Below are 27,481 nucleotides of genomic sequence, written 5' to 3'. Positions count from 1 at the left end.
ATCTTGACAGATGCCTATGGAAAATATTTCAACAACTGCTGCATATTTTTCTATATAATAGCAGTTCCAATGGCCTATTCCAAAGTTGCTATAGTTATCACTATTTAGTTTTTTTAAAGCAAGATAATTATGAACATGTGACCAGCAAGATAGAAGGTTTTTAAAAAAAATCTTATTTATTGAAGGCAATGGGGCTATGTGACTTGCCCAAGGTCACACAGCCAAGAAATTATTAAGCACCTGAGGCTGAATTTGAACTCGGGTCCTCCTGACTCCAGGGTCAATGCTCTATTCACTGTGCTACCTAGCTGCCCCAAGATAGAAGATTAAACATTTTCTATGCTCCTTCTTCAGATTTATCATACTTCTCTAAATTTGGAATTATGTGGAAAAAGATACAGTATAATCTAGAAAACTAAGAACCCAAAGGCAGTAACAATTCAATAGAGGAAAGGATAATAATTCCTTACCCTTATGTACTTATTATAAGCCCTTCCTCTCCCATTATGTATTACATTCAGGGAGCAAGGCTCCACAAATCTACCTACAACCTATGGATTCATGACAGAACTCAGCCCTATACTTAGCACTCTCCTTCCTCCTAGGGCATCAGAAATCTGCAAGTCAGAATCTAGTTTAGGTTGCAGAGCAGAACTAGGGAAGAATATGTGTCCCTTATGGAATATTTGTCATTTCACCAAAAGAGTTCCAGCATTCAGCTGGGACAGTTTTGTCATACTCAAGAAGTCCTTTAAAGGGGCAGCTAAGTGATGCAGTGGTCAGAGCATCCACACTGGAGTCAAGAGGACCTAAGTTCAAATCTGACTATATGATACTTAATAATTATCTAGCTGTGTGACTTTGGGCTACTGCTTTGCAAAAAGAAAAAAAAAAAGAAGTCCTTTAAAGAAGAACAGGGTTAGTTAAATGAATTGTTCAGTGTGGAAGGAAACTAAGAAAGGGAAGGTCTCTGAAAGTAAGCAATATGAAACTATAAGGGGGAAAAAAAAGACTGAAATTACCAAATCCCAGGAAGAAGAAAACTCAATTAAAGAACATGTATGTAAGGTGATAAACCAACAAGAAGATTTTATTAACACCAAGGAAGAGATTAGCTAAAGAATACTGATATCAATAAATATTTTAAGATGTAGGAAAACATATCAAGACCTTTTGAGGCAGAGGAGATTGTGGATTTCCAAAAAGAGCAGAAAATAGTAGGAAGTCTCATTAAAAAACACTGGGAATGTTAATATATGGAAATGATGTACAATGCAGAAGAGAAGCAAAAAAGCAATAATATTAAAAGGAAGAATAGAGGTAGAGTCAAGATAGTAGAGTAAGAGGAAGCATAAACCCTAGCTTGCTCACCAAATCTCCTCCAGTCAGATGTATAATAAGTCCTAGATTGAATTCTCAGAGGAAAAAGTCATAGTGAGTCATTTTTCCATCCCAAAGAGGCTAAGGTAAAAGGGGTTTGGGCCAAGAACACAATTAGCTGAAGGTATTCCAGAGCCAAGACTAAGTGCTGGGGCAGGGAGCACTGGAGCAAAAAGAGATCCCAGGAATCCTTAAACTATCATGAGGTACAGAGATTACATCTGAAAGTTTACTGCCCAACATCCAATTCTAGGTCACAGATCTAGGGCAGGGAGTAGTCATAATTTTCCTTATATTGAATCAGCCCTACATTGCTGTTATAAATGCAATCTAGTCATATTTTAGAATCTTTTTAATATACTTTTATAGCCTATTTACTATTTTATATTTTTGCATTAATAATCATCAGATCCTGCTCCAGAGTTTTCATTCTCTCATTTTTATTAAATGTAAAGAACATACTTGTATAATTTAAGAAGTTAGGAAGAATCCCTACATGTCCTATTTTGTGGAATTTATGTCACCTTGGAATTCATTGTTTTTTGAATGCTGTGAAAGAATTTACTTATAAATCCATCTGAGGGGCAGCTAGGTGGCGTAGTGGATAAAGCACTGGCCTTGGAGTCAGGGGTACCTGAGTTCAAATCTGGTCTCAGAGACTTAATAATTACCTAGCTGTGTGGCCTTGGGCAAGCCACTTAACCCCGTTTGCCTTGCAAAAACCTAAAAAAAAAAATCCATCTGGTCCTGAGATAGTTTTATTTGACAGCTCATTTATGACTTGTTTTTTTAATTGTCTTAAAATACTATGAATTCTTTTTCATTTTTAAATAAAATTTATTATTCCTTTCCTTTGTAACCTATTTCATTAATTTTTCCTTTTTAAAAAAGAGCTCATATATTTACTTATCACTTAATTTTTTTTGCTTATATTTGTTCATCTCTTTTTTGATCTTCAGGATTTCTTGTTTGGTGTTTAGTTGAAGATTTTTTTTAAGTGAGTTGCATCTGTAGCATTTTTACTTGCACTCCCAATTTGCTGACCTGTTCTTTCTCTCTTTTACTGACAGATCCACTTAGAGATACAAATTTGTTTTAGGATTGCTTTGGATGCATATCAAAACTTGTGGCATGTTGTCTCATTATTATAATTTTATTTAGTAAATTTTTAAATTATTTTATGAGATCTTGTTCACTCACCGATTACTTTGTTTTGCTTTTTGTAAGGCAGTGGGGTTAAGTGACTTGTCCAGGGTCACACAGCTAAGTATTATGTCTCTGGGGTCGGAATTGAACTCAGGTCCTCCTAACTCCAGGGCCAGTGCTCTAATTCAATTGTACCACCTAGTTGTTCCCTCACCATTCTTTATAATTAAATTATTTAGTAATCAATAAATTGTTAATTCTTTCATTGTATTTGAATGTCATTTTTATTTCATTACAAAGTTTTTAATGCTTTGAAATTTGGTCAATTTTTTTGTAAAGGTGCTAAGAATAAATGAGAAATATGCATTTTTTGTTATTTAAGCATGTCAAATTTTTCTGATTTGGATATTTCACTTCTTATGTTTTTCTGTTAGAGCTAACTATGTCTGAAGGGGAAACACTGAGGTCCCTGACTATTAAAATTTTACTTTCTTTTTGTCCTTATGATTTGATTTTGTACTTATATTATTTTGACTTTGTGTATACATATTAAGTGTTAATATTTGTTCTTATCTCTGATACATAATATAGCTCCTCTGCTTATCTTTTTATTGTTTCAATTTTTAATGTTGTCATATCTAAAATTATTGTTACCCAAGCTTTTTAGTTAATCTTTTTAGTTTAGTTAACTGATTGTCATTTTTTAACTCTATGTGAATCTTTTATTTTTCAAGAACCTTTCCACTTCAATCTATCTTCTGCTCAACTACCAAGAAGATTTTTTAAACTCTGTCCAACTTTGTCACCATTTCCCCCCAAAAAACTCCAATAGCTCTTTATTTCTTCAAATATGAACTCCTCTCTTTGGCATTTCATGTTCTTCTTAACATGACCCCTTTATAACTTTTTTATTTAAGGTAATGGAGTTAAGTCTTGCTTCCAGCTCTGTACTTTATAGCGTTAGGGTTGCTTGGGGGCTCTGACTTACCCAGGGTCATACAGGGTCAGCAGTTAAAAAGATCTTTCTGACTGAGGTAGACTCTCTAGTCACACTAGTCCAACAATGTTGTCTCTCACTTTGCAGATAGAGGGAGCATAATATATTTTTGTCAAATTAAATTTAAAAAAAGAGCAAAGGATCTTCTTACATCTCCAGAACCTACAACCCAGTCTTGTAAAAAAACAAGCATTTAATAAAACCAAGTTCCCACAGTTTTTTAAAAAAAGTGACTTGCTCAAGGTCACACAGCTAGGCAATTATTACGTGTTTGAGGCTGCATCTGAATTCAAGTTCTCCTGACTCCAGGGCTGGTGCTCTATCCACTGTGCCACCTAGCTGCCCCCCTTTATAACTTTTCTCGCCTTTTTAAAAGTACACTCTCCTTCACATTCTATGAGCCAATGTCACAGGCCTACTTGCTGTTTTTCCCATGTGACACTGTTTTCCATCTCCGTGCTTTTTCCCTGTTTGTTCTCCATGTCCCCCTCACATGTGTCTCCTCTACTTTCCCTGGCTTTCTTTAAGACTTCCTTTTCTAGGAGACATTCTGCCTCTCTCCTTCTTGCTGCTAGCTCCTGTCTCTTTCAGATTATCTATATTTTGGAAAGCAAAATGGAACTATGTATGCCCAAGGAGCAAAAAAACTGTTCATACCCTTTTACCCAGCAATTCCAATTCTAGGTCTATATCCGGAAGAAATTATAGAAAAAGGGAAAAATCCTAAATGTTCCAAAATATTTATAACAGTTCTTTTTGTAGTTGCAAAGAATTAGAAATTGAGGGGATGCCCATCAATTGGGGAAAGGTTAAACAAGTTATGGCACATGAATACTATGGAATACTATTATTTTTATAAGAAACCATAAATGATCGTATGCTAGAGAAGTATGGAATGACTTATGGGATCTGATGCTGAGTGAAGGGAGTAGAGTTGAGAAAACAAAGTACACATCAAAAACAACATTATGAGATGAACAACCTTGATGGAAGCAGCTCTTCTCAGTAATACACTGAGCTAGAACAACTGTATTAAACCAACTATGGACTATATTACCTCCATCCAGAGAAAGAAAAACAAAACAAAACTCACAAAAAAACCCAAACCTTCAGAATCTGATGAACACTTTATAAAAATTATCTCTTATGTATCTCTTTCCCTTAAACTTAATTCCTCATACTGAAAATTACTAATCTGTAAACATGCTTATCAGAATATGTATGTACAATGCTAACCTGACTGTTTACCATTAAGGGGAGGGGGATGGGAAACAAGGGTGAAAGGAAATTTTGTAACTTAAAAATATACATATGCATATTGATGAAAATAAATTTTAAAAAATATATGCTATCTAAATTCTCTCTCCTACCCTCCCTCCCCCCTCTCACACACATACATGGATACACATATGTATATATGGATATACATATGTATATATACACACATATATCTATACATATATAGATGTATCTTTTATATGCTTAAATATTTAAGTGTTGTTTCTCTATTAGAATATATGCTCCTAAGAAAACAAGAAATACTGACAGATCTGTGAAGAGGGGTGGAGTTTATGACCAAATAGGAGATAGAGAACATTATAAATTGCAAAATGGGTTATTTTTATTATAAAATCAATTCAGTCAAGATTAGAAGGAATGAAGAAAGCTGGATAACAATTCACAGCTAGTATTTCTAATAAAGGAATCATTTTTTTGATTCAGAGAAATGAATCTTATAAGATTACAAGTCATTCTCCAATTGATAAATGGTCAAAGGACATGAACAGGTAGTTTTCAGATGAAGAAATTAAAGCTATTTATAATCATATGAAAAAATGTTCCAAATCATTACTGATGAGAGAAATACAAATTAAAACAATTCTGAGGTACTACCTCAAACCTATCAGATTGACTAAGATGAGAAAAAAGGAAAATGATCAATGCTGAAAAGGATGCGGGAAAGCTGGGACACTAATGAATGCACTGTTGGTGGAGCTGTGAACTAATCCAATCATTCTGGAAAGCAATTTGGAACTATGCCCAAAGGGCTACATAACTGAGCATATCCTTTGATCCAGCAATACCACTACTAGTTCTATATCCCAAAGAAATCATAAAAACAGGAAAAGTCCCACATGTACAAAAATGTTTATAACAATTCTTTTTATAGTGACAAAGTATTGGAAAATGAGAGGATGCCCATCAACTGGGAAATGGTTGAACAAGTTATATAAATGTTATGGAGTGGTATTGTTCTGTACTGCCATGGTTTTACTTACTGTGTCAGTACTTGGCACAAAGCCTGGCACATAATGAACACTTGCTAAATGCTTAATAATATGAATTGTTTAGTTCTAGGGTCATGATAACATCTATGTGTTAATATACTCAGAAAATAACAGAATGCAAGTTATAATTAAAAAGAAAAAAGATGAACCTGGATGACAAGCAGATATCCTGAACTCAACACGTCCAAAGTTGAACTCATCCTTTTCCCTAAACCCCCACACCTTCACCACTGCTGCAGAGGGCAGTGTCATTCTCTCAGTCTTTTGCTCATAACCCAGGTGTTATCCTTGCCTCCTCCTTTACCTCTCACCATTCTCCCTACCCACCCCCAATCACATCCAATTAACTGACAAGATCTGCTGATTTCATCTTTGTAACATCTCTTAAATATGTATACTTCTTTGATACCACTAACACTAAACACATGTGGATTAAAGGTGGTTCTAAACTCCAATAGTTATTTACTGCTTCTAGGATCAATACAAATCTCCCCTTTGGCTCTCAAAGCCAATCACAACTTGGCCCACTCTTATTTTTGAAAATGAAGGACATCATCATCATCATCATCATCATCATCATTATTGTTGTTGTTATTGTTATTATTGTGTGGTGTGCTCCTGGAGGGCAGGGATTTAACCCAGAATCTGACAAATAGTAATCACTTCATAAATTGATTGACAGAAGAAAAATACATACCATATTGACTGCATCTTGATCAAAGGGGTTCCATTCTACATTCTGAGGATAGTGGGCCAAAACTTTGGACTTGAAAGTTCTTCTCAGGGGGCTTTGGTCAAAGTTTTCTCCTAGGAAGAAACAAACAAATTTTTGTAAACAATTAAAGGCTTTTACAAAATCATGGCATTGTGATAGCCACATGGACATTAGAAGCTTGTGTTTCAGCAAAAAAACAAAAAAACAAAAAACTGCTTTAAAAAATCTTGAAAAATTCAAATATGAAAAATTGCTTTAAGATATAACAAATATAGTCTTTTTTCTAAGACTTTTTTGGTTTATTTGTCTGTTTGGTTTTAGATTTTTAAGTGGCTTGCCCAAGGCCACACAATTAGGTAATTATTAAGTGTCTGAGGCTGCATTTGAACTCAGGTCCTCCTGACTCCAGGGCTGGTGCTATATCTACTGAGCCACCTAGCCACCCACTCTAAGACTTTTAAATAGACAAATATCCTCTGAAGTAATTATAAACTTGGTATATTTTCTCATTATTCTAAACTCTTATTAGATTACAGACCAATAACACTACAACTTGATTACAGACCTATAACAACATAGCAATAAAAAAAATAGTTTTCTTTGAGTTACTAACTAGTATCATTCTTTTTTTTATTAAAGATTTTATTTGAGTTTTATAATTTTTCTCCCTATCTTACTCCCCCCCCCCCCCACGGAAAGCAATCTGTCAGTCTTTACTTTGTTTCCATGTTGTACATCCATCCAAACTGAGTGTGATGAGAGAGAAATCATATCCTTAAGGAAGAAACAAAAAGTATAAGAGATAAGATCAGACAATAAAATATCTTTTTTTCTAAATTAAAGGGAATAGTCCTTGAACTTTGTTCAAACTCCACGGCTCTTTATATGGATAACACATGGTATTCTCCATTGCAGACAGCCCAAAATTGTTCCCAATTGTTGCACTGATGGAATGAGCAAGTCCCTCAAGGTTGAACATCACTCCCATGTTGCTGTTAGGGTGTACAGTGTTTTTCTGGTTCTGCTCATCTCACTCAGCATCAGTTCATGCAAATCCCTCCAGGTTTCCCTGAAATCCCATCCCTCCTGGTTTCTAATAGAACAATAGCGTTCCATGACATACATGTACCACAGTTTGCTAAGCCATTCCCCAAGTGAAGGACATTTACTTGATTTCTAATTCTTTGCCACCACAAACAGGGCTGCTATAAATAATTTTGTACAAGTAATGCTTTTACCCAGTAGTGGTATTGCTGGATCAAAGGGTATGCTTATTTCTGTTGCCCTTTGAGCGTAGTTCCAAATTGCTCTCCAGAAAGATTGGATGAGTTCACAGCTCCACCAACAGTCCCAGATTTCCCACAACCCTTCCAACATTGATCATTATCCTTTCTGGTCATATTGGCCAGTCTGAGAGGTATGAAGTGTTACCTCAGAGAAGCTTTAATTTGCATTTCTCTAATAATTAATGATTTAGAGCAATTTTTCATATGGCTATGGATTGCTTTGATCTCCTCATCTGTAAATTGCCTTTGCATATCCTTTGACCATTTGTCAATTGGGGAATGGCTTTTTTAAAAAATATAACTCAGTTCTCTGTATATTTTAGAAATGAGTGCTCTGTCAGAATCATTAGTTGTAAAGATTGTTTCCCAATTTACTACATTTCTTTTGATCTTGGTTACAGTGGTTTTAACTGTGCAAAAGCTTTTTAATTTAATGTAATCGAAATCATCTAGTTCGTTTTTGGTGATGTTCTCCATCTCTTCCTTAGTCATAAACTGCTCCCATTTCCATTAGATCTGACAGGTAAAGACCAGCATCATTCTTGCTAAATGCTGCTGTTTAAAAATCTATATTATATAGAGGGGCAGTTAGGTGACCCAGTGAATAGAGTACTGGCCCTGAAGTCAGGAGTATCTGAGTTCAAATCTGACCTCAGACACTTATTAATTGCCTAGCTGTGTGACCTTGGGCAAGTCACTTAACCCCATTTCCCTGCAAAAAAACCCAAAAATAAAATTAAAAATCTATACAAAAGAAACTATGTGAATATTAATAGAAGAGTCAAACATGTACTCCATCAAGCCCAAGACTAAACAAAAATATAACCAAGAACCCTGTGGGCATCAGAAAAGTGGTCTGACAAAAAACTCAGCATAGGTACAGATGAGTAAATCAAAAGTCTACCAGCATGGACTAGTGATATGTCAGAGGCACCTGAAACCTGGGGACAAGATAACCACAGTGCTAAAGACAAGAAAGTTTTAGGGTCTTTTGAAACCTGTGGTACTCTGATCATTTTCACCAATAACATTCAGTCTGAGAGTGAGAAGCTGGTTCAATATTAAGAAAACTATCAATATAACTAAATAATAAAACCAACAGAAATCATATGATAATTCTAATAGATGCAAAAAAAGTTTTTGACAAAACACAGTTAAATGTTGATTACTTTATTTAAAAAATTTTTTTTCTGGTTTTTGCAAGGCAATGGGGTTAAATGGCTTGCCCAGGACCACACAGCTAGGTAATTATTAAGTGTCTGAGGCCACATTTGAACCCAGGTACTCCTGACTCCAGGGCCAGTGCTCTATCCACTTTGCCACCTAGCCACCCTTAAATGTTGATTACTTTAGCTGTGATTATTCTCTCAGTTGATATTGTGGTCTTTGTTTTATTGTTTGTCACAAGGATACTTCAATATTCTCCTCTGAATAAGAATCCAGGACTTCTCTATCTCTCTTTTTTTTTAATTTATTTTTTATTCTCATTTTGTACAAATGTTTTTCTTTACATTAATAAAATATACTTGTTTACAAGTAAACAAAATACCCCTCCCCCCACTGAATACAGATAGACTTGCTTGGGCAAAAAAGTAAAGTGGGGAGAAAAAAATTAAAATTAAAAAATAATAGTAATAATTGTAGATATGGCCAGGTGGTGCAATGGACGAAGCATCAGCCCTGGAGCCACGAGCACCCGAGTCCATATCCAGCCTCGTAAACCCAATAATCACCCAGCCATATGACATGCAAGCCACCCGATCCCCACTGCCCTGCAAAAACCAAAAAGAAGAAAAAAAAAGACCCAAAATAAAATAAAATAGTAATAATAGTAGGGGTGGCTGGGTGGCAGACAGAGCATTGGCCCTTGAGCCAGGAGCACCTGGGTCTGAGTCCGGCCCCAGACACCCAATGATCACCCTGCTATGTGGCCCCAGGCAGGCCACCCAGCCCCACTTGCCCTGCACCCTCCCCCAAATAATAATAACAAAAAATGTGTTTCAGTCTTTGTTCCAACACCATCAACTCTGTCGTGAGTGGATCTCATTCTTTATGATAAGTCCATCACAAAAATTACTTCCATATTTTTCCAACGTTGCCATTGCTGATCGCAACTCCCTCCTTTCTTATTTCTCCACTACCGTGTACTATATTTTCTCTCTCCTTTCACTCCGACTCTGCTGTAGGGTTGCTGAGTGGCGCAGCAGACAGATCCCTGGTCCTGGGGCCAAGAAGCCCTGAGCCCCCATACCACCCCTTAGGCCCAGAATCCACCTGGCCCTATGGTCCTGGGCAGGCCAATCCAATCCCAGCCCCTTGCAAGAAGTAAAAAAAGAAAATGTGTTATATCTGACCACTGTCCCCCCATGGTCCATCCTCTCCTCCTTTATTCACATCCCCACCCCTTCCCCCTGCTCCCCCCTCCTTCTTACTCCAGATGTCTATACCCCACTGAGTATATTTGCTGTTTCCTCTCCTAGCCATCTCTGATGAGAGCAAAGGTTCCCTCATTCCCCCTTGCCTCCCCCCTTCCATATCATTGCAATAGCTCATTGTAATAAAAATGTGAAATAGCTTGGACTATTCCCCCTCTCCTTTTTCTTTCTCCCATTCCATTTCCCTTTTTTCCTTATTGACTCCATTTTTACACCATATTTTATCTTCGAATTCAGCTTTCTCCTGTGCTTCAACTATAAAAGCTCCCTCTACCTGCTCTATTAACTGAGATGGTTCATATGAATATTATCAGTATCATTTTTCTATACATGCAGTTCATCCTCATTAAGTCCCTCATATTTCCTCCCCTCTCCTCCAATCTCCATGCTTCATCTGAGTCCTGTATCTGAAGATCAAACCTTCTGTTCAGCTCTGGCCATTCCAAAAGGAACCTTTGAAATTCCCCTGGTTTATTGAAAGTCCATCTTTTTCCCTGGAAGAGGACATTCAGCCTTGCTGGGTAGTTCATTCTTAGCTGCATTCTAAGCTCTTTGGCCTTCTGGTATATTATATTCTAAGCCCTACGAGCTTCCAGTGTAGTTGCTGCTAAGTCCTGTGTGATCCTGACTGCAGCTCCATGATATTTGAACTGTGTCCTTCTGGCTGCTTGTAATATTTTCTCTTTGACTTGGGAGTTCTGGAACTTGGCTATAATATTCCTGGGGGTTGGTTTTTTGGGATCTCTTTCTCGGGGGGATCGGTGGATTCTCTCCATTTCTATTTTGCCCTCTGCTTCCAGAACATCAGGGCAATTTTCCTGTAGTAATTCTTTGAAAATGATGTCAAGGCTCTTTTCCTGATCATGACTTTCAGGTATTCCAATAATTTTCAAATTATCTTTCCTAAGTCTGTTTTCCACATCAGTTGTTTTTTCAATGAGATATTTCACATTTTCTTCTAATTTTTCATTTTTTTTGGTTTTGAAGTATTGATTCCTGATTTCTAGTAAATTCATCAATCTCCCTGAATTCTATTCTTTGTCTGAAGGATTTATTCTCCTCAGAGAGTTTTCTTATCTCTTTTTCCATCTGGCCAATTTTGCTTTTTAAAGCATTCTTCTCCTCAATAACTTTTTGAACTGTTTTATCCATTTGACCTAAGCTGGTTTTTAGCATGCTATTTTCTTCAGCATTTTTTTGATTTCCTTGACCAAGCTGCTGACTTCATTTTCATGTTTTTCCTGCATCTCTCTCCTTTCTTTTCCCAGTTTTTCTTCCAACTCCCTCATTTGATTTTCAAAGTCTTTTTTGAGCTCTATCATAGCCTGAGCCCAGTTTCTGTTTTTCTTGGAGTCTTTAGATGCAGGAGCTTGTGCTTCCTCATCTTCAGACTGAGTATTTTGATCCTTCTTGGGCTCATTTGCAAAATATTTCTCAATAGTCTTCCTCTTGTTTCTTTGTTCATTTTCCCAGCCTAAGCCTGTTTTTGGGGGGTGCTTTTGGGACACTCCCACAAGGGTCTCAGTGTGTGAGGTTCTGTCCTCCCTCCTGGTCTGTGAATGACCATAAGTGCCCCCCTCTGCCACGGGGCTGAGGTGGGGGGGGGCCCTGCTGTTCTATGGGGGGGCCTAAACTGTGATCAGGATCTGAATGTGGTCAGAGCTCCAGAGTCCTGTTCCAGGGGCAGAGGACAGAGCTCTGCAGTCTCTCTTCACTCCCCTCCCTCAGCTCAATGGGTTCATGCCCTGGGGGTTCCTGCTTACTGGCTCAGCCTGCTTCTGTTTCCGGGTCTAGGTCTAGGCTGCAGAAAGACCAAGCTGCTTGCTGTGTGCCCTGAGGGCTGGCAGAGGTCCCCAGCTGTTCCCCCACTTTGTGCCGGTGCTCCCCGGGGTGCAGCTCAGAAGACTCCCCTGCTGCTGTGAGCTGAGGCTCCCAGCGCTCTGGGGCTGCCTGAGGGAGGCTGAAGTTCTTTGGCTCTGGCGGGCCACCCCTCTTGTGGGCCGCCCCTCCGGCCCCGGGGAGCACAGCCTTTCTGCTCTTTTTCAGGTTACCTTGAGTAGGAGAACTGTCTCACTGGGTCCCTTTGTGGGTTCTGTCTCTCGAAAGTTTAGTTAGAGTCCTTAGTTTATGAGTATTTATCAGAGAGCTCCTAAGACTGGATCCCTTTATGTCGCCATCTTGGCTCCGCCCCCTCGGATCCTTCTCTATCTCTATAGTTGCTACCGATTCTTTTTCCTCTGCTTAATAATTTTTATATTTATTTTGTTTTATTTGAGCAGCTTGTTTTAATAATTAACTCTAGTCCTTGGAGACAAGGAATTGTGCCTCAGGTCTCAGGTCCTTCTTACTGCTATTTTCTGAGCTTTTTCAGGGTCCAACCTCAGCACTGCTCTCCCCTTCCAAGTCATGGCTAGGGTTCCCAACCACATTGTGCTACAAATGCTCTTGAGGACCTTTTATTGGTTTTTAATTCTCCGCTATGGCTTGGAATTGAAACAGGGGAACTTAGATTTCCTCTAATTGCCCACAGCCAGCAGCATCCTGACCCACTGCTACTATACACACCAGGCAAGTCCTAGCTCCTGTACTAGCTCCTTACCTTTAAGCAGCAGCTCTGGCATCTCTCGACAACAGACGATACTTCCATCTTCCCTTGTTCAGATATCTGACCCCCACACTGTTGGTGAAATGAGAATTCTTGTGGCTGGGGCTGACACTACCAGCCAATACAACTTCCCTTTCCCCTGTCCTCACACCTTAATGTTCGTCTGGAGGTATTTGCATTTCACTAAGGCTGAACCTCTGTGGGAGTCATTCTTCAGATCTCCAGTTGTCCAGAAAAAACTGCTCTACTCCAACTTTTGTTTGTTTGTTTATTTATTTAAAGATTTTATTTATTTTTCTTGTTTATTTTTGCCACTGTGTCTTGTTTGTGGATGAAATCTGGAGAAGGTAGAATTTTCTGATCTACTCTATCATTTTCCCAGAATTCCTGCCTTCCCTTTTTTCTTCCCTCCTCCCCCCCTCTTCAGGGGAAGTCCAGATTTTAAATGTGGCCTCAGACACTTACTAGTTGAATGACTCTGAGAACATTTCTTAACCTGTCTGATTCAGTTTACTTAACTGTACAATGGGGATGATAACAGCATTTGCCCCACAGGCTTGCTGTGAGGATTTTAATACCTGGCACATCATAGGGACTTAACAAATTCTGATTCTATTTCCCTTCCTTCTCTGTTCTCTAGTGATCAACCATGATTTCAAAGGAGGTGATGATGATGAATAATGCTATTCTATGTCTAGACATAAAAGATGAGATAGACACAAGGAAAATAGAATTTGTTTTCCTTGACTATGCATATTTGTTATGAGGGTTTTACTTTACTTTTTTTCCTAGTAGAGTTCAGAGAGGGAGATATGGAGGAAAAAATGCTTTATAATTAAAAATATATAATTAAAAAAAACCATTCCAAGAAAGGATTTCATAGATTTTACCAGACTGACAAGTGATCTGACATAAAAGGTCAAGCGTCTCTAGACTATGCTCTCTCTCTTTTGTTTTTGCAAGGCAATGGAGTTTAGTGACTTGCCCAAGGTCACACAGCTAGGTAATTATTAAGTGTCTGAGGCCAAATTTGAACTCAAGTCCTCCTGACTCCAAGGCTGGTGCTCTATCCACGGAGCAATATAGCCTATGCTCTCTTGCATCAACTGCCATAGATCTATATATCCAACTTTAATCTCTCTCCTATCTGATAGCATCATATGATTCACAGTCTTTAGATAGCTTAAACTGGATAGACCAGAGACATTTCTCCTCCCACTCCCAACCTTCTTTCCTATTACTGTCAAGGGCACACTCTTCTTAGTATTAGCCTCAACACCTTAGTTGCACACATACCATAAACTTAATCTCTTGTCAAATCTTGTAATTTTTGCCTTGACAACATCTCTCATTTAAGTTTTCACTCACAAGATGAGGCCCTGGACACCTCTTGCTTGGACATTTGCCTTTTTATTTTTTGAATGTTATTTTATTGTTTCAATTACATGGAAAGACAGTTTTCAACATTCATCTTTTTGAAAGTTTTTGAGTTCCATATTTTTCAGCCTCCCTCCATTCCCTCCCTACAATAGTGAATAATCTGATACAGGTTACATATGTAAATCAGGTTTAACATATTTCCATATTAGTCAAGTTTACTCCAGTTGCCTTCTAATTGATCCTTCTAACTTTGGGCTCTCCAGACTTCAATCCATCTTTCACTCAGTTGTCAAAGGGATTTTCCTAAAGTATAGGTCATGTTCTCTCTACTCAATAAATTCCAGACCATAAGATCAAAAACAAACTCCTTTTTTTGGCATTTAAAGTCTGGCTCATTTTCACTTGTTCATTTTCAACCTGTCTCATTTCTACTTGCCCAGTCTTCTTAAACCTCTATTCTCCTTCAAGCAATCTACCAACAGCAACACCAGCTCACTTCTGGGTCCCAGGGCACAACCCTCTATATCTATGGGCCACATCTTTCCTTCAGTTGTTCTCCATATCCAGAATGCTCACTTTCTTGCCTCCCTGGCTTCCTTTAAGGCTCAACTTAATGTTATGTGCATAGTTCTTTACATTTTCTCTCTTCCATTAGATTTGAGCTCCTTGAAGGCAGTGTCTTTTTCTCTTCCTTTGTATCTCAAGTCAGCATGGTGTCTGCCTTATTATAGTTAGAGTTTAATAACAAATGTGTAGACACTGATACTGGGAGAAGGTATCTCTGTGTGATTTGAGAAAAGGATATGGTTGTGTAGAGCTGTGAAAATTTATTATTTTCAAAGTGCTCTCCTCATCACAAACCTACAAGGTCAGCAGCAAAAGTGTCATTATGCCTATAACAAGGAAACAAGTAATTTTTACCCATGATTGAACTCAGGCTTGAAATTTTATCAATGCTGTTTAGACACAGAATGGAATACTGACTCCAAATATAGTTCTGTCTGCTACACTGATTCAAACATAAGAAATTTAGTTTGCGTTTGAGCAGAAATATTCTGTAAGAACTGATGCTAAGCAAAGGGAGCAGAACCAAGAGAATATTGTACACATTAACAACATTGTGAGTTGATTAGCTGTGATAGATGCAGCTCCTCTCAGCAGTTCAGAGAGCTAGAACAATATTAGGAGATTGGCAATGGACAATGCTATCTCCCCCATCCAGAAGAAGAAAAACAAAACAAAAAAAACTCCCACAGAATCTGAATGAACATTACATTCACTTTCTAAAAATTTCTTTTATGTATTTTCTATCTCAGTTTTTTCCCTTTTCCCCTTAATCCTAATTCTTCATACTGAAAATGATTTATCTGTAAACATGTTAAACACAAATGTATATGGACAATATTCACCTGATTCTTCACTACTGAGGGGAGGGGGTGGTGGGAAGGGAGACAGAAGGAAATTATGTAACTTAAAAATGTGCATATGCATGTGGTAAATGGTCAAAGTCTTCAGCATTGGTTGATAAAGGTCTACTCAGAACATTAGTAATTGAGAGGCACAATATAGGGCTTTGATCCACAAATAGCATTCAGGGCATCATAAAAATGCTTTGGATTGTTACTATCAGATAAAACTGAATTTCATCTGCTTTCTTACTGAGCCAAGACTCCTAAAGCTTAACTTGCACTTTACTTTTGATGGAGTTATATGTTGCCTCCCTAGAGATAAATTATTCTGCTGTTAAACCCTGTATTCTATTTTTCTTTAAGCAGTTGTGATTAGTAAATATAGTACTGTACGCCAAGTCTCTGAAAGCTTCCCAAATCTTTTTAAAAAATATTTTGTTGGGGCGGCTAGGTGGTGCAGTGGATAGAGCACTGGCCTTGGAGTCAGGAGTACCTGGGTTCAAATCCGACCTCAGACACTTAATAATTACCTAGCCATGTGGCCTTGGGCAAGCCACTTAACCCTGCTGCCTTGAAAAATCTAAAAAAAAAATATTTTATTTAAGGGAATGGCTTAACAAACTGTGGTATATGTATGTCATGGAACGCTACTGTTCTATTAGAAACCAGGAGGGATGGGAATTTAAAGTTGGTCTTTTGGTTTTTTGTTCCTACAAAAAGAGGCTCATGTCTTTCCTCCTTTCACTGTAGCTGAGAACAAGTTCTTGGCTGGTCAAAGAGCTTAAGGTTGGTACACCATTTCATTTCACTTGGCGCCCAACATGGTAGGGGAAGATCCTGGAAGGACTTTAACCACAGGATGGATCAGCCTCCAGGGATTCAGGAGGTCTCTGGCTACAGCCCAGTGTATGCACTGGTGAGGTAAAGAATATTCTTATCAAGGGACAAGTATTAGGGGTTTCGGATAAAGACATGCACATAAAATTATTATATAAAGCCTTAAAGAAACAGGGCTGTACAGTACAAATCAGAGATATTAGGAAATATATAGAAGTAGTTTATAAAGCATCTCCCTGGGTGCTAGAAAGAATGCACAGTGACATGAATGATTGGATCATAGTAGGGGAACAAATGACTGAACTTCATTAGCATGAACCTGTCACTAAAGGAATATTTTTTATGCATAATTTGGTTAAGTCTGTTTAGGCAGATGAATGGCACTTACAATGCCCTAGGAAGTTTTACACTTCTGCTCCTAGGTCTGGTCAAGAGACACCCAGCTCTCCCAGTCCTTAACAACTTATTGTATCCAGATTTGGGTCCATTAAAAATGAAAGAGAAAGGGTTAACAAGGAAACAATGGATAGATTAGATAAAGAAGTACAGAATCAGCAGAGAAATGCAGTCAGATGACTATGCTTTTAATAGGTCAAAAACCTATTAAGAGCATTATGAACAAACCCACAGACAGTCCAAAAGGGTTCAAGAATTCATTCAGAAAATAAGGAATCCGGCTTATCACCTCTTAAAAAAGGGTTATTTCAGGCACTACAACAGGGAGAAAACCTCACAGATTTGGGAATGATGATGCCTGTCTTAGAAGACACTCAAGTGGATCCTAATACTGGACAACAAGCTAGAAACAGAAGACATAATGAGGTTCCTATTAGTCAAATAAAAGAGTTAAAAAAGGCAGTTAAAGAATATGGGGTGAAATCACCCAATGTACACTTGCAGTTAAAAAATTTGGAAACTTATATTCTTACACTAAATGACTGGAAGGTAGTAATCAGGGCTTGTCTAACACCTGGTGAAGCAGTAGCCTGGATGTCAGAATTTATAGAACATTGCAGGACTGTAGCAGCTTCATTAAATCCAGGGAATCCAATCAGTGCTGAGTGGGATAAAGTCTGAAATTTCTTCAGTAGAATATTATAGATTGGAGAATAGTTAACTATGTGTCCCTCCTCCCTTGACAAAGCAACCTCTGGGATATTGGTGAAGAGTCAACTGACCCCACCTTATCTGTGGAAGTCTGGATGACCATTCAATCCCTGGGGCTCAAGAGAAAAACTGGTTTTGGTTTGGATCTTATGCTCTTTTCCCTAGATTAGCTTGCCAGTCTAGATTGTAAGACCACATTTCTCATTAATGAGGGTAGGTCAGTGGGGGGGCGGGAATTGAGTTAGGATAAATGTGATTCTTTGGCCTTTTGCTTTTGCCTCAATCTCTGTAATTGATTGTGGACTGAATAAAGCTTTCTCTTCATACCCTGAGAAATCTCCAAAGTTTATTTAAGTGACCTTTGTCCCACACAATGCTAACACATACTTTGAGCAAATGACGGGAACTAAAGAGTATTGGACAGACGATCAGCAGATCACCTATACTTTGGAAACTTATGAAAGACTTGAAAAATGTGCAACAGTGGCTTGGGGTAGAGTTCCTGTATCTGGAGAAAGTAAAAAACCCTTTGTCACTATCCTACAAAAACCTGATGAACCTTTTGTTGACTTTGTGGCCAGAATGCAGGATGCTGTAGCTAAGAATATGGGGGACGCCCCAGGTATAGACACTCTACTGAAACAATTGATAAGGAAATAATTGTAATACAGATTGTAAAAAAGCCTTACTAGGGAGCAGATGGGATGCCTCATTGGAAGAGATGATTCAAAGATGTTCTAGAATAGGTTCTGCAGCATATGCAGCTGAAATCATGGCTCAAGCTATGGCTAGGGGCTTTAATAAAAGTAGCATAAAATGTTTCAAGTGTGGCAGGCTTGGACACATGAAGAAAGACTGACACGATAAAGGAGGAGGGAATAGCCCGACCACACCCTGTCCTAAATGTAAAAAGCCAGGACATTGGGCTAGTGAATGCCATTTAAACTCAGTGTCGGGCCGAACCCCATTGGCCCAGGGAAACAAACCTCTCACAGGGACCAATTTTAATTGATCTCCGTTCCCGAGGGAATTATTTAATCAGGGCCAATACTACAGTTCTTTTTACCCATACAAGAAATTTGAACAGATAACGAATATTTTAGTAATAAATGCTCCATGTACAGACTATACTGGCTTACATATTCAAGTAGCTATATTAAAAGGAAACAAGATTTCCGTTTTTAATCCCTTACAAAATCATATAGAAATTGATGATAATCAGGTAGTGACCCAAGGAGTATTACTTACTAAGATCAGTAAGTGACACACCTTAGGAATGTTTACTGAAAGGATACAAGCCTCAAGACCAATGAGTACTATAAAAATAGGAAAAAGAAACTTTAAAGGGATGCTAGACACTGGTGCTGATAAAACTATTTTTCCTATTAGCATTTGGCCTCATAACTGCCCTCTAGAGGCTACAGGTAATCAGCTTTTGGGTGTAGGTGGATTACAGGACACTCAGATATCAAAATATTATTTAGATTGGGAACTTGAAGATAAACAAGGTAAAATTAGACCTTATGTAGTACAAGGACTTCTCATGATTTTATGGGGAAGGGACTTGCTCACACAAGCAGGACTCACTGTCTCCACAGATTTTTCAAAGGGGCCACTGTAGAAAAGGAACAAAAAGAACAACTGATGCCCCCTAAGAGAAAATGGAAGTCAGATGAACCTATTTGGATAGATCAGTGGCCCCTTAGTTCAGAAAAAAATACAGGCTCTAGAACAAATTATTAAAGAACAGCTTGAGAATGGGCATATTGAAGAAAGTACCAGCCCATGGAATTCTCCAATCTTTACTATTAAAAAGAAATCAGGAAAATGGAGGATGTTTACTTCTATGGAATCTGTAACCAAGATAAAAAGAAATGTAGTAAATTGGGAAACAATCTTTACAACTAATGATTCTGACAAAGGACTCATTTCTAAAATATACAGAGAACTGAGTCATATTTTTAAAACAAAAAGCCATTCCCCAATTGACAAATGGTCAAAGGATATGCAAAGGCAATTTACAGATGAGATCAAAGTAATCCATAGCCATATGAAAAAATGCTGTAAATCATTAATTATTAGAGAAAAGCAAATTAAAGCTTCTCTGAGGTACCACCTCACACCTCTCACATTGGCCAGTATGACCAGGAAGGACAATGATCATTGTTGGAAGGGATGTGGGAAATCTGGGACACTATTATACTGTTGGTGGAGCTGTGAACTCATCCAACCCTTCTGGAGACCTATTTGGAACTATGCCCAAAGGGCAACAAAAATGTACATACCCAGCAATACCACTACTGGGTCTACACCCTGAAGAGATGAGGGAAAAGGGTAAAAACATTACTTGTACAAAAATATTTACAGCAGCCCTGTTTGTGGTGGCAAAGAATTGGAAATCCAGTAAATGTCCTTCAATTGGGGAATGGCTTAGCAAACTGTGGTAATATGTACGTCATGGAACACTATTGTTCTATTAGAAACCAGGAGGGACGGGATTTCAGGGAAACCTGGAGGGATTTGCATGAACTGATGCTGAGTGAGATGAGCAGAACCAGAAAAATACTGTACACCCTCCCTAACAGCAACATGGGAGTGATGTTCAACCTTGAGAGACTTGCTCATTCCATCAGTGCAACAATCGGGAACAATTTTGAGCTGTCTGCAAAGGAGAGTGCCATCTGTATCCAGATAAGGAGCTGTGGAGTTTGAACAAAGTGCAAGGACTATTCCCTTTAATTTAGAAAAAAAACCAGATAGCTTATTGTCTGATCTTGTTACCTCTTAGACATCTCTTCTCTTTAAGGATATAATTTCTCTCTCATCACACCCAATTTGGAACAAGGTACAACATGGAAACAAAGTAAAGACTGACAGAGTGCTTTCTGTGGGGGGGGGGAGCAAGATTGGGGGAAAAATGTAAAACTCAAATAATATCTTTAATAAAAATAAATTAAAAAAACAATTCTATGGAATCAATAGGAGCTTTACAACCTGGACTCCCCTGTGCCAACATGATTCCAGAAAATTGGCCTTTATAGGTAGTTGATATTAAAGACTGTTTTTACTCTATACCCACACATGCAGAGGATGCTATTAGATTTGCCTTCCCTATACCCTCCGTCAATTTAAATTCACCCATGAAACAGTTTAAGTGACGGGTACTGCCACAAAGGGATGAAGAATAGCCCTACAATGTGTCAATATTTTGTGGACAAGATATTACAGCCTATCTGAAATACTTTTAAGGATATTATTCTCCATTATATGGATGATATACTAGCATCTCATCATAATGTTAATCTTTTAGAGACAGCTTTACAGGAGTTGGAAAAGGCTTTAGCATGTCAAAGTCTTAAAGTAGCTCCTGAAAAAATCCAGAGACATGCACCCATTAATTATCTGGGACAAGTGATCAATCCTACAGAAATAAATATTACACCCCCACATTTAGATATAAGTAAGGTAGTAAATACATTACATACATTACAAAAAGTAATAGGAGAAATACAATGGATAAGACCAAAAACCTATTTGCCTTATGATACCTTGAAACCCTTATATGAAATGTTAAAGGGTGATCCAGCTTTAAATTCACCAAGAGAATGGACTCCTGAGGCTATTCAGGCCATTTCTCATTTCACTGAAACCCTGAAAAACACTTATACCATAAGGATTGACCACAGTATTCCACTTGATATTACTATACTTAATACTCCTTATATGCCTACTGGTGTCATTCATCAAGGGACAGGAATTGTTGAGTGGATATATAAAGGTTTAAACCAAGGAAAAATATTGGTTATATGTATGCCACTATGGTAGCTCAGCTCCTACATAAGTGCAATTCCTGAGTATTACAAATTAGTGGAAGAGCACCTAATAACACCTACACACCATATTCATTAGATATTATAAAAGGATTTATTATGGAAGATCCTCTTTGGCAAATAGTTGTTAATAATAAATTTTGTACTGGAACCGCATTGTTAATAAAGTCCTTATTTCAGATGTGGTCTTGGGATGAATCAAAGATAGTGAAAACAGAACCTGTGCAAGGTTATGTTTATACTGATGCCACAAACATAGAACCTCTATTTATTGCCCAGCATTGAAATTGTTAAAAACCATAGAAACTCCTGTTGATTCTACTCAAAAGAATGAACTCTGTGCTACTATTTTTGCTACTTCCACCCCCCATCCCATCAATTTGATTGTAGACAGTCAATATGTGGCAGGTATCATAGCCTGAATAGAAACTGCATTTATTAAACAAAGTGATAATGTAATGTTACAATTGTTTCATGTTTCACAGTCTTCAATTAGGGCACGATCTTATCCTATGTTCTACATGCATATTCGTTCACACTTAGGGCTGCCTGGTCCCCTTGCTGAAGGCAATGATATGGCTAATAAACTGTTGGTAGGTGCAGTGGGGGAGGCCTGTGGAGCTCATGGACGGTTTCACCTGTCTGCATGGTCCCTTGGACTTTTATATCATATTTCTAAAGAAGAAGCCAGACAGATTATAAAACGGTGTGTTCAGTGTGTCCCTTTTCAACCTCCTGATCTGTCCCTGATCCCTAGGAACCCTAGGGGTACCTTCCCTGATGAATTATGGCAAATGGATGTTACTCATGAACCCTCTGTTTTGGCAGACAGAAGTATGTTCATGTAACGGTGGACACTTTTTCTTCATTTATTACGGCCACACCACTGTCTGGGGAATCAGTTAAGGATGTCATTTGTCACTTAATATCCTGTTTTTCTGTTCATGGTGTCCCTGCTTCTGTTAAGATTGATAATGGTCCAGCCTATGTTTCTCGGTCTTTCAAGTCCTTTTGTGAGGAATTTCATGTGATGCACATAACAGGAATTCCTTACAATCCCTATGGTCAGGCTATAGTGGAATGTGCCAATAGGACCCTGAAGACCTTCCTTCAAAAACAAAAGAAAAGGGAATTTGGGAGTAAACGTAAGATAAGAATAGACATGGCATGTTATACATACAATTACCTAACCTATAATGAAGACCATATTACCCCAGCCATGAAATAGCACTGTTCTCCCTTAACAAAGAATTGTGCCAAGGGACACAAATTGCACAACCGAGGCACGATGAACAGGTTATGTGGAAAAATCACGATGGAATTTGGAAAGGGCCTAACAAGGTAATAACAAAAGGGCCAGGTTTTCTTTGTGTTTCTACAGATGAAGGAACTGAATGCTGGATTCCTCAAAGGAATGCATGGACTGTCTTTGAAGGGACAAAGATGCAAAACACGGAGGAGATGATCACACAAAAAGGGAACAGTAAAACACAAACCTACAATACAAAAAATATTAAAGACCATGATGCTGTCATCTCAATTAAATATTGGTGCAGAGGCCGAACAGGAAGAATCAAAAAGATGGGCCTTTTATCCACAACCACCGTGGGTCCGGATTATAGAAGAAGAAGAAAACTCCTCCAATTATCACATTTGGTAACTTGTCTCAAATAATTCAGCCACAATTTGAACAGAATACTTCTGGCAATTATCAACCCCCTCCTGTTAAATTCAATTTTACAGAACTTTCAGTGAAATCCCCTCCTTGCTTTTCCAAGAATAATGATAGATGTGTTCCAGTAGTTCCAGTGACTTATTATCACTTAACAGAAATTCACAATGACACTTTCCCATTTCCACAGATAATACCAAACCTTATGAATTATAGGATACAATTTGATACTTTTGGGATCAATGGGACATTTTGTAATGTCACTGGACAAAGATTCTATTCTCCTTGTACCATGGGATCTAGATACTCGCATCCGGAGTTATAGCCACACATGATTAAATGTAGTACACTGCAAGCTACTTGCTTCAAGGACTATGTGTCATGGCCCAATGACTCACTTCCTAATGGAACACTTTATCATGGATTCCCTGCTCCATTATGCCTGAATAAGGCAGGAAAGACTTTGGGGGAAGGATGGAAAATAGCTATGGTTATGGGACGGAATAAGATCACACAGAGGGATATATCAAGCCAGACTACCTCAACAGATGTACTGATGGGAAGGACTTGTTTGAGGAATAACTATACATTTATGTCTGGATCTCAAGTGAACATAACTATGATTGACAATTATTATAATGTATCATGCATGAATTGTACTGTATCAGAATGTATAGGTAGAAAAGTCAAAGGAACAATATTCATAGTTACTAGACCAAGATGTTATGATACCTGTAAAAGCCCAGGGTTGATATCAAAGTAGGGCTGATCAAGTATTTTCAGAAATAGGAGAAAGAATATCTCACTCTCCTATAGCCACCAGAGAGAAAAAGTGCATTTCATGTGTTATCTTGGGAATATTTGCATTAATATCTCTTATTGCTTCATCTATTTCCTTAGCAATGTCTGTAAGTACTGTAAGAAACGAACTAGTACAAGGTCAATTTTTGGAATTAGCTAAGAACAGCAAATTATAGATGAAGAATTTTATAAGGCTATCAAAGCACTAAGGGATACTATCAAAAATGTTGGGGATAAAGTAGACAGAATATAAGGCTAGTTTAGCATGTGATTATCGATATTCCTCTTTTTGTTTGACGAAATTACAATATGAGTCATATCATTCATGGGACAAGATTAAGAATCACCTCAATGGGATTATAGATAATGGTAATATTTCTATGCAAATTGAAGGTTTATGACTTAGCTCAAAAAATTAATGATGCTTCTAAAAATGAACTTTTGCCTGATAAGACTGCTCAAAAAATTACTGATTATTTTAGTCATTTATCCTTTCCTTCTTGGGGACAGCATGTTCTGTACACAACTGGAGCAACTATTGGAGCCACTGTTATGGTTTTCATTATCTTGTCATTTCTTGCTCGATTTGCCATTTCTGTTATAAGTTCCAACATTGATCATATGAAGTCGAGTATTTGGCAAAACAAAAGAAGGGGAAATGTTAGTAATCCTTGAGGACCACAGCTGTGAGATAACAAGGACAAAGGTCTCCAAGATCCTCTTTCCCCTCTGTTGTTTTGTAATACTGCTGGCTTCATTCTCTTACTTTTTTGTGTGTTTGCCCAGGAAGCGGCTTCTCCTGAGGCAACAGGATTATACCAAAACTGTAAAGATAAGGAAGTATGACAAGAATTTGGGCAAGCAACTTTATGATCTTTTTTGTATGGTTGACTCCTATAGATTATCTCATGAGGTATGTTTGTGCTGTCCAAGGGCATTGGGAAGATATATAGAAGTTAAGGATACTCAATAAAGTGGTCTTTTGGGTTTTTTGGTTTCTACAAAAAGAGGCTCGTGTCTTTCGTCCTTTCACTGTAGCTGAGAACAAGTTCTTTGCTGGTCAAAGAACTCAAGGTTGGTGCACCATTTCATTTCAGGAATTCAGGAAGACTGGAAGGATTTGCATGAACTGATGCTGAGCTAGATGAGCAGAACCAGAAGAAAACTGTACACCCTACCAGCAACACAGGAGTGATGATCAACCTTGTTGGACTCACTCATTCCATCAGTGCAACAATCAGGGACAATTTGGGGGTATCTGCAGTGGAAAATACCATCTGTACCCACAGAAAGAATTATGGAGTTTCAACAAAGACCAAACACTATTACCTTCAATTTAGAAAAAAAAAGACCAAACCATTATCTTATTATGTAATTTTTCTATCTCTTATACTTTATCTTTCTTCCTTAAGGACATGATTTTTCTGTCATCACATTCAACCGAGATCAATGTATACCATGGAAACAATGCAAAGACTAATAGAATGTTTTCTGTGGGAGGTAGGGGGAGGTAAGCAAGAATGGGGGGAAAAATTGTAAACTCAAAAGAAAATCTTTCAAAAAATATTTTATTTTTCCAATTTCATATCAGAACTATTTTAAAATTCATTTCTAAAAATTCTGTGTTCCAAATGTTCTCCCTTCCTCCATCCTCTAACTGCTCACTGAGATAGTAAGCAATATATAGATTATATATAATGTGAAATTATGCAAAAATGGTGAAAATAGTATACTTCATTCTGCATCCAAATTCCATCAGTTCTTTCTCTGACTGTGCATAGTATTTTTCTTTTTTTTTAGTTTTTTTTTTTTGCAAGGCAAATGGGGTTAAGTGGCTTGCCCAAGGCCACACAACTAGGTAATTATTAAGTGTCTGAGGCCAAATTTGAACTCAGGTACTCCTGACTCCAGGGCCGGTGCTTTATCCACTGCACCACCTAGCTGCCCCTGTGCATAGCATTTTTCATCACGTGTCTTTGGAATTGTCTTAGATAATCATTCTAATACTAAGAAACCTACATCATTCACAGTTGAGCATCATTACAGTATTTTTTAAACTTATTATTTATTTATTCTTTTCTAATTACATGTGAAGACAATTTATTTATTTTTTCCAATTACATGTGAAGACAATTTTTATAATTTTAAAAATTTAAGCTCCAAATTTTTCTCTTCTCTTTTCTCTAAAATAGTATATTAATCATATTCTGAAAGAAGAAACAGACCAAAAGAAAAAATGAAAAATGATGTGCATCCTCTCAAATGTCCAATTCTTTACCATTACAAAAAAAGAAACTGTTAAAGATATTTTTATATATGTAGATCCTTTCCCCTTTTTTAATGATCTCTTTGGGATACAGAAATAGTAGTGGGATCGAAGGATCAAAAGGTATGCAGAGTTTGATTGTCTTTTGGGCACAGTTCCAAATTGTTCTCCAGAATGGTTAGATCAGTTCACAACTCCACCAGCAATGCAATAGAGTTTCACTATCTTCCCAAATTCCCTCTAACATTTCCTTTTCTTTCATATTAGCCAATCTGATAAGTGTGAAACGGTACCTCAGAGTTGTTTTAATTTGCATTTCTCTAATCAATAATGATTTGGAACATTTTTTTATATGACCATAGATAGTTTTAATTTCTTCATCTAAAAACTACCTGCTTATATCCTTTATCCTTTGACCATTTATCAATTGGGGACTAACTTGTATTCATGTAAACTTGATTCAGTTCTCTATATATTCAAGATAGAGGTTTTTATGGATGGATAGCTGCGATATTATGAAAATTGTTCCTCAATTTTCTGCTTGCCTCCTGATCTTGGTTGTATTGGTTTTCTTTGTGCAAGGAATCCAAACTATTCATTTTACAACTCATTAATGTTATCTATCTCTAGTTTGATCATAAATTCTTTCCTTTTCCATAAATCTGCTTTTTTTATTTTTTTATTTCTTCCTGAAGTCTTTTTCTTTTCTTAATGTTCTTTAATTTTGTTGAGCAAATTCCTTTATGACTTAAACCAGGAAGAGCCAAAAAACTGTAGGAAGCTATAGACCTATTTTCCTAATGTATATAGATACAAAAACTTTAAATAAATAAGTCCAGTAAGATGTCAAGCTGAGGCTGTAGAGAAATAAGAAATAAAAGTTCTTAGGAAGGAAATGTATTATGTTTATATGGGTACTTTAAAAGGATTGTTTTAGCAGATTGTAGAAGAAATATTAGAGAGAAAATGAAAAATAGAATCCAATATAGCTGCTATCCATCTACTAATAACTTGTGAATATCAAAGTGGAAGCTGTGTGAATGTAAAGGAGAGAAGTTAAAGAGTTTTAACACTGGCAAAACTTGGGAACTCCTTGGAAGTGAAGGAAGCAGCAGAGGCAAGAATGACCCCCAAGAATGAATTACAGAAACTGAGCAAAGGGAGCAGAACCAAGAAAACATTCTACACATTAACAACAACATTATAGGTTTATCAACCTTGATGGATGCAGTTCCTCTCAGAAGTTCAGAGGGTTAGGACAAGAACACCAAAACCAAACCAAACCAAAAAACCCTACAGAATCTGAATGAACATTACATACCTTTTT

General features: G+C 37.5%; 1 protein-coding gene across 7 annotated transcripts in view; it reads right to left on the bottom strand.

Annotated features, from left to right (window-relative positions):
• DENND5B (DENN domain containing 5B) overlaps window positions 1-27,481 on the bottom strand; it is a 165,965-nt gene that overhangs the window by 129,563 nt on the left and 8,921 nt on the right. For 5 of the 7 annotated variants that reach the window (XM_074194786.1, XM_074194790.1, XM_074194789.1 and 2 more), the window contains exon 2: window positions 6,509-6,618. In XM_074194786.1, coding sequence (XP_074050887.1) covers window positions 6,509-6,618 — 110 coding nt within the window. Of the gene's footprint in view, window positions 1-6,508; window positions 6,619-7,243; window positions 7,301-12,846; window positions 26,002-27,481 lie in introns of those variants that run through there. The other 2 variants (XM_074194787.1, XM_074194788.1) reach the window with 2 other exon arrangements.

Source organism: Macrotis lagotis, chromosome 7, assembly GCF_037893015.1.
Source record: "Macrotis lagotis isolate mMagLag1 chromosome 7, bilby.v1.9.chrom.fasta, whole genome shotgun sequence".
Classification (NCBI taxonomy): Eukaryota; Metazoa; Chordata; class Mammalia; order Peramelemorphia; family Peramelidae; genus Macrotis; species Macrotis lagotis.
This window is presented reverse-complemented; position numbering and strand designations above follow the sequence as displayed.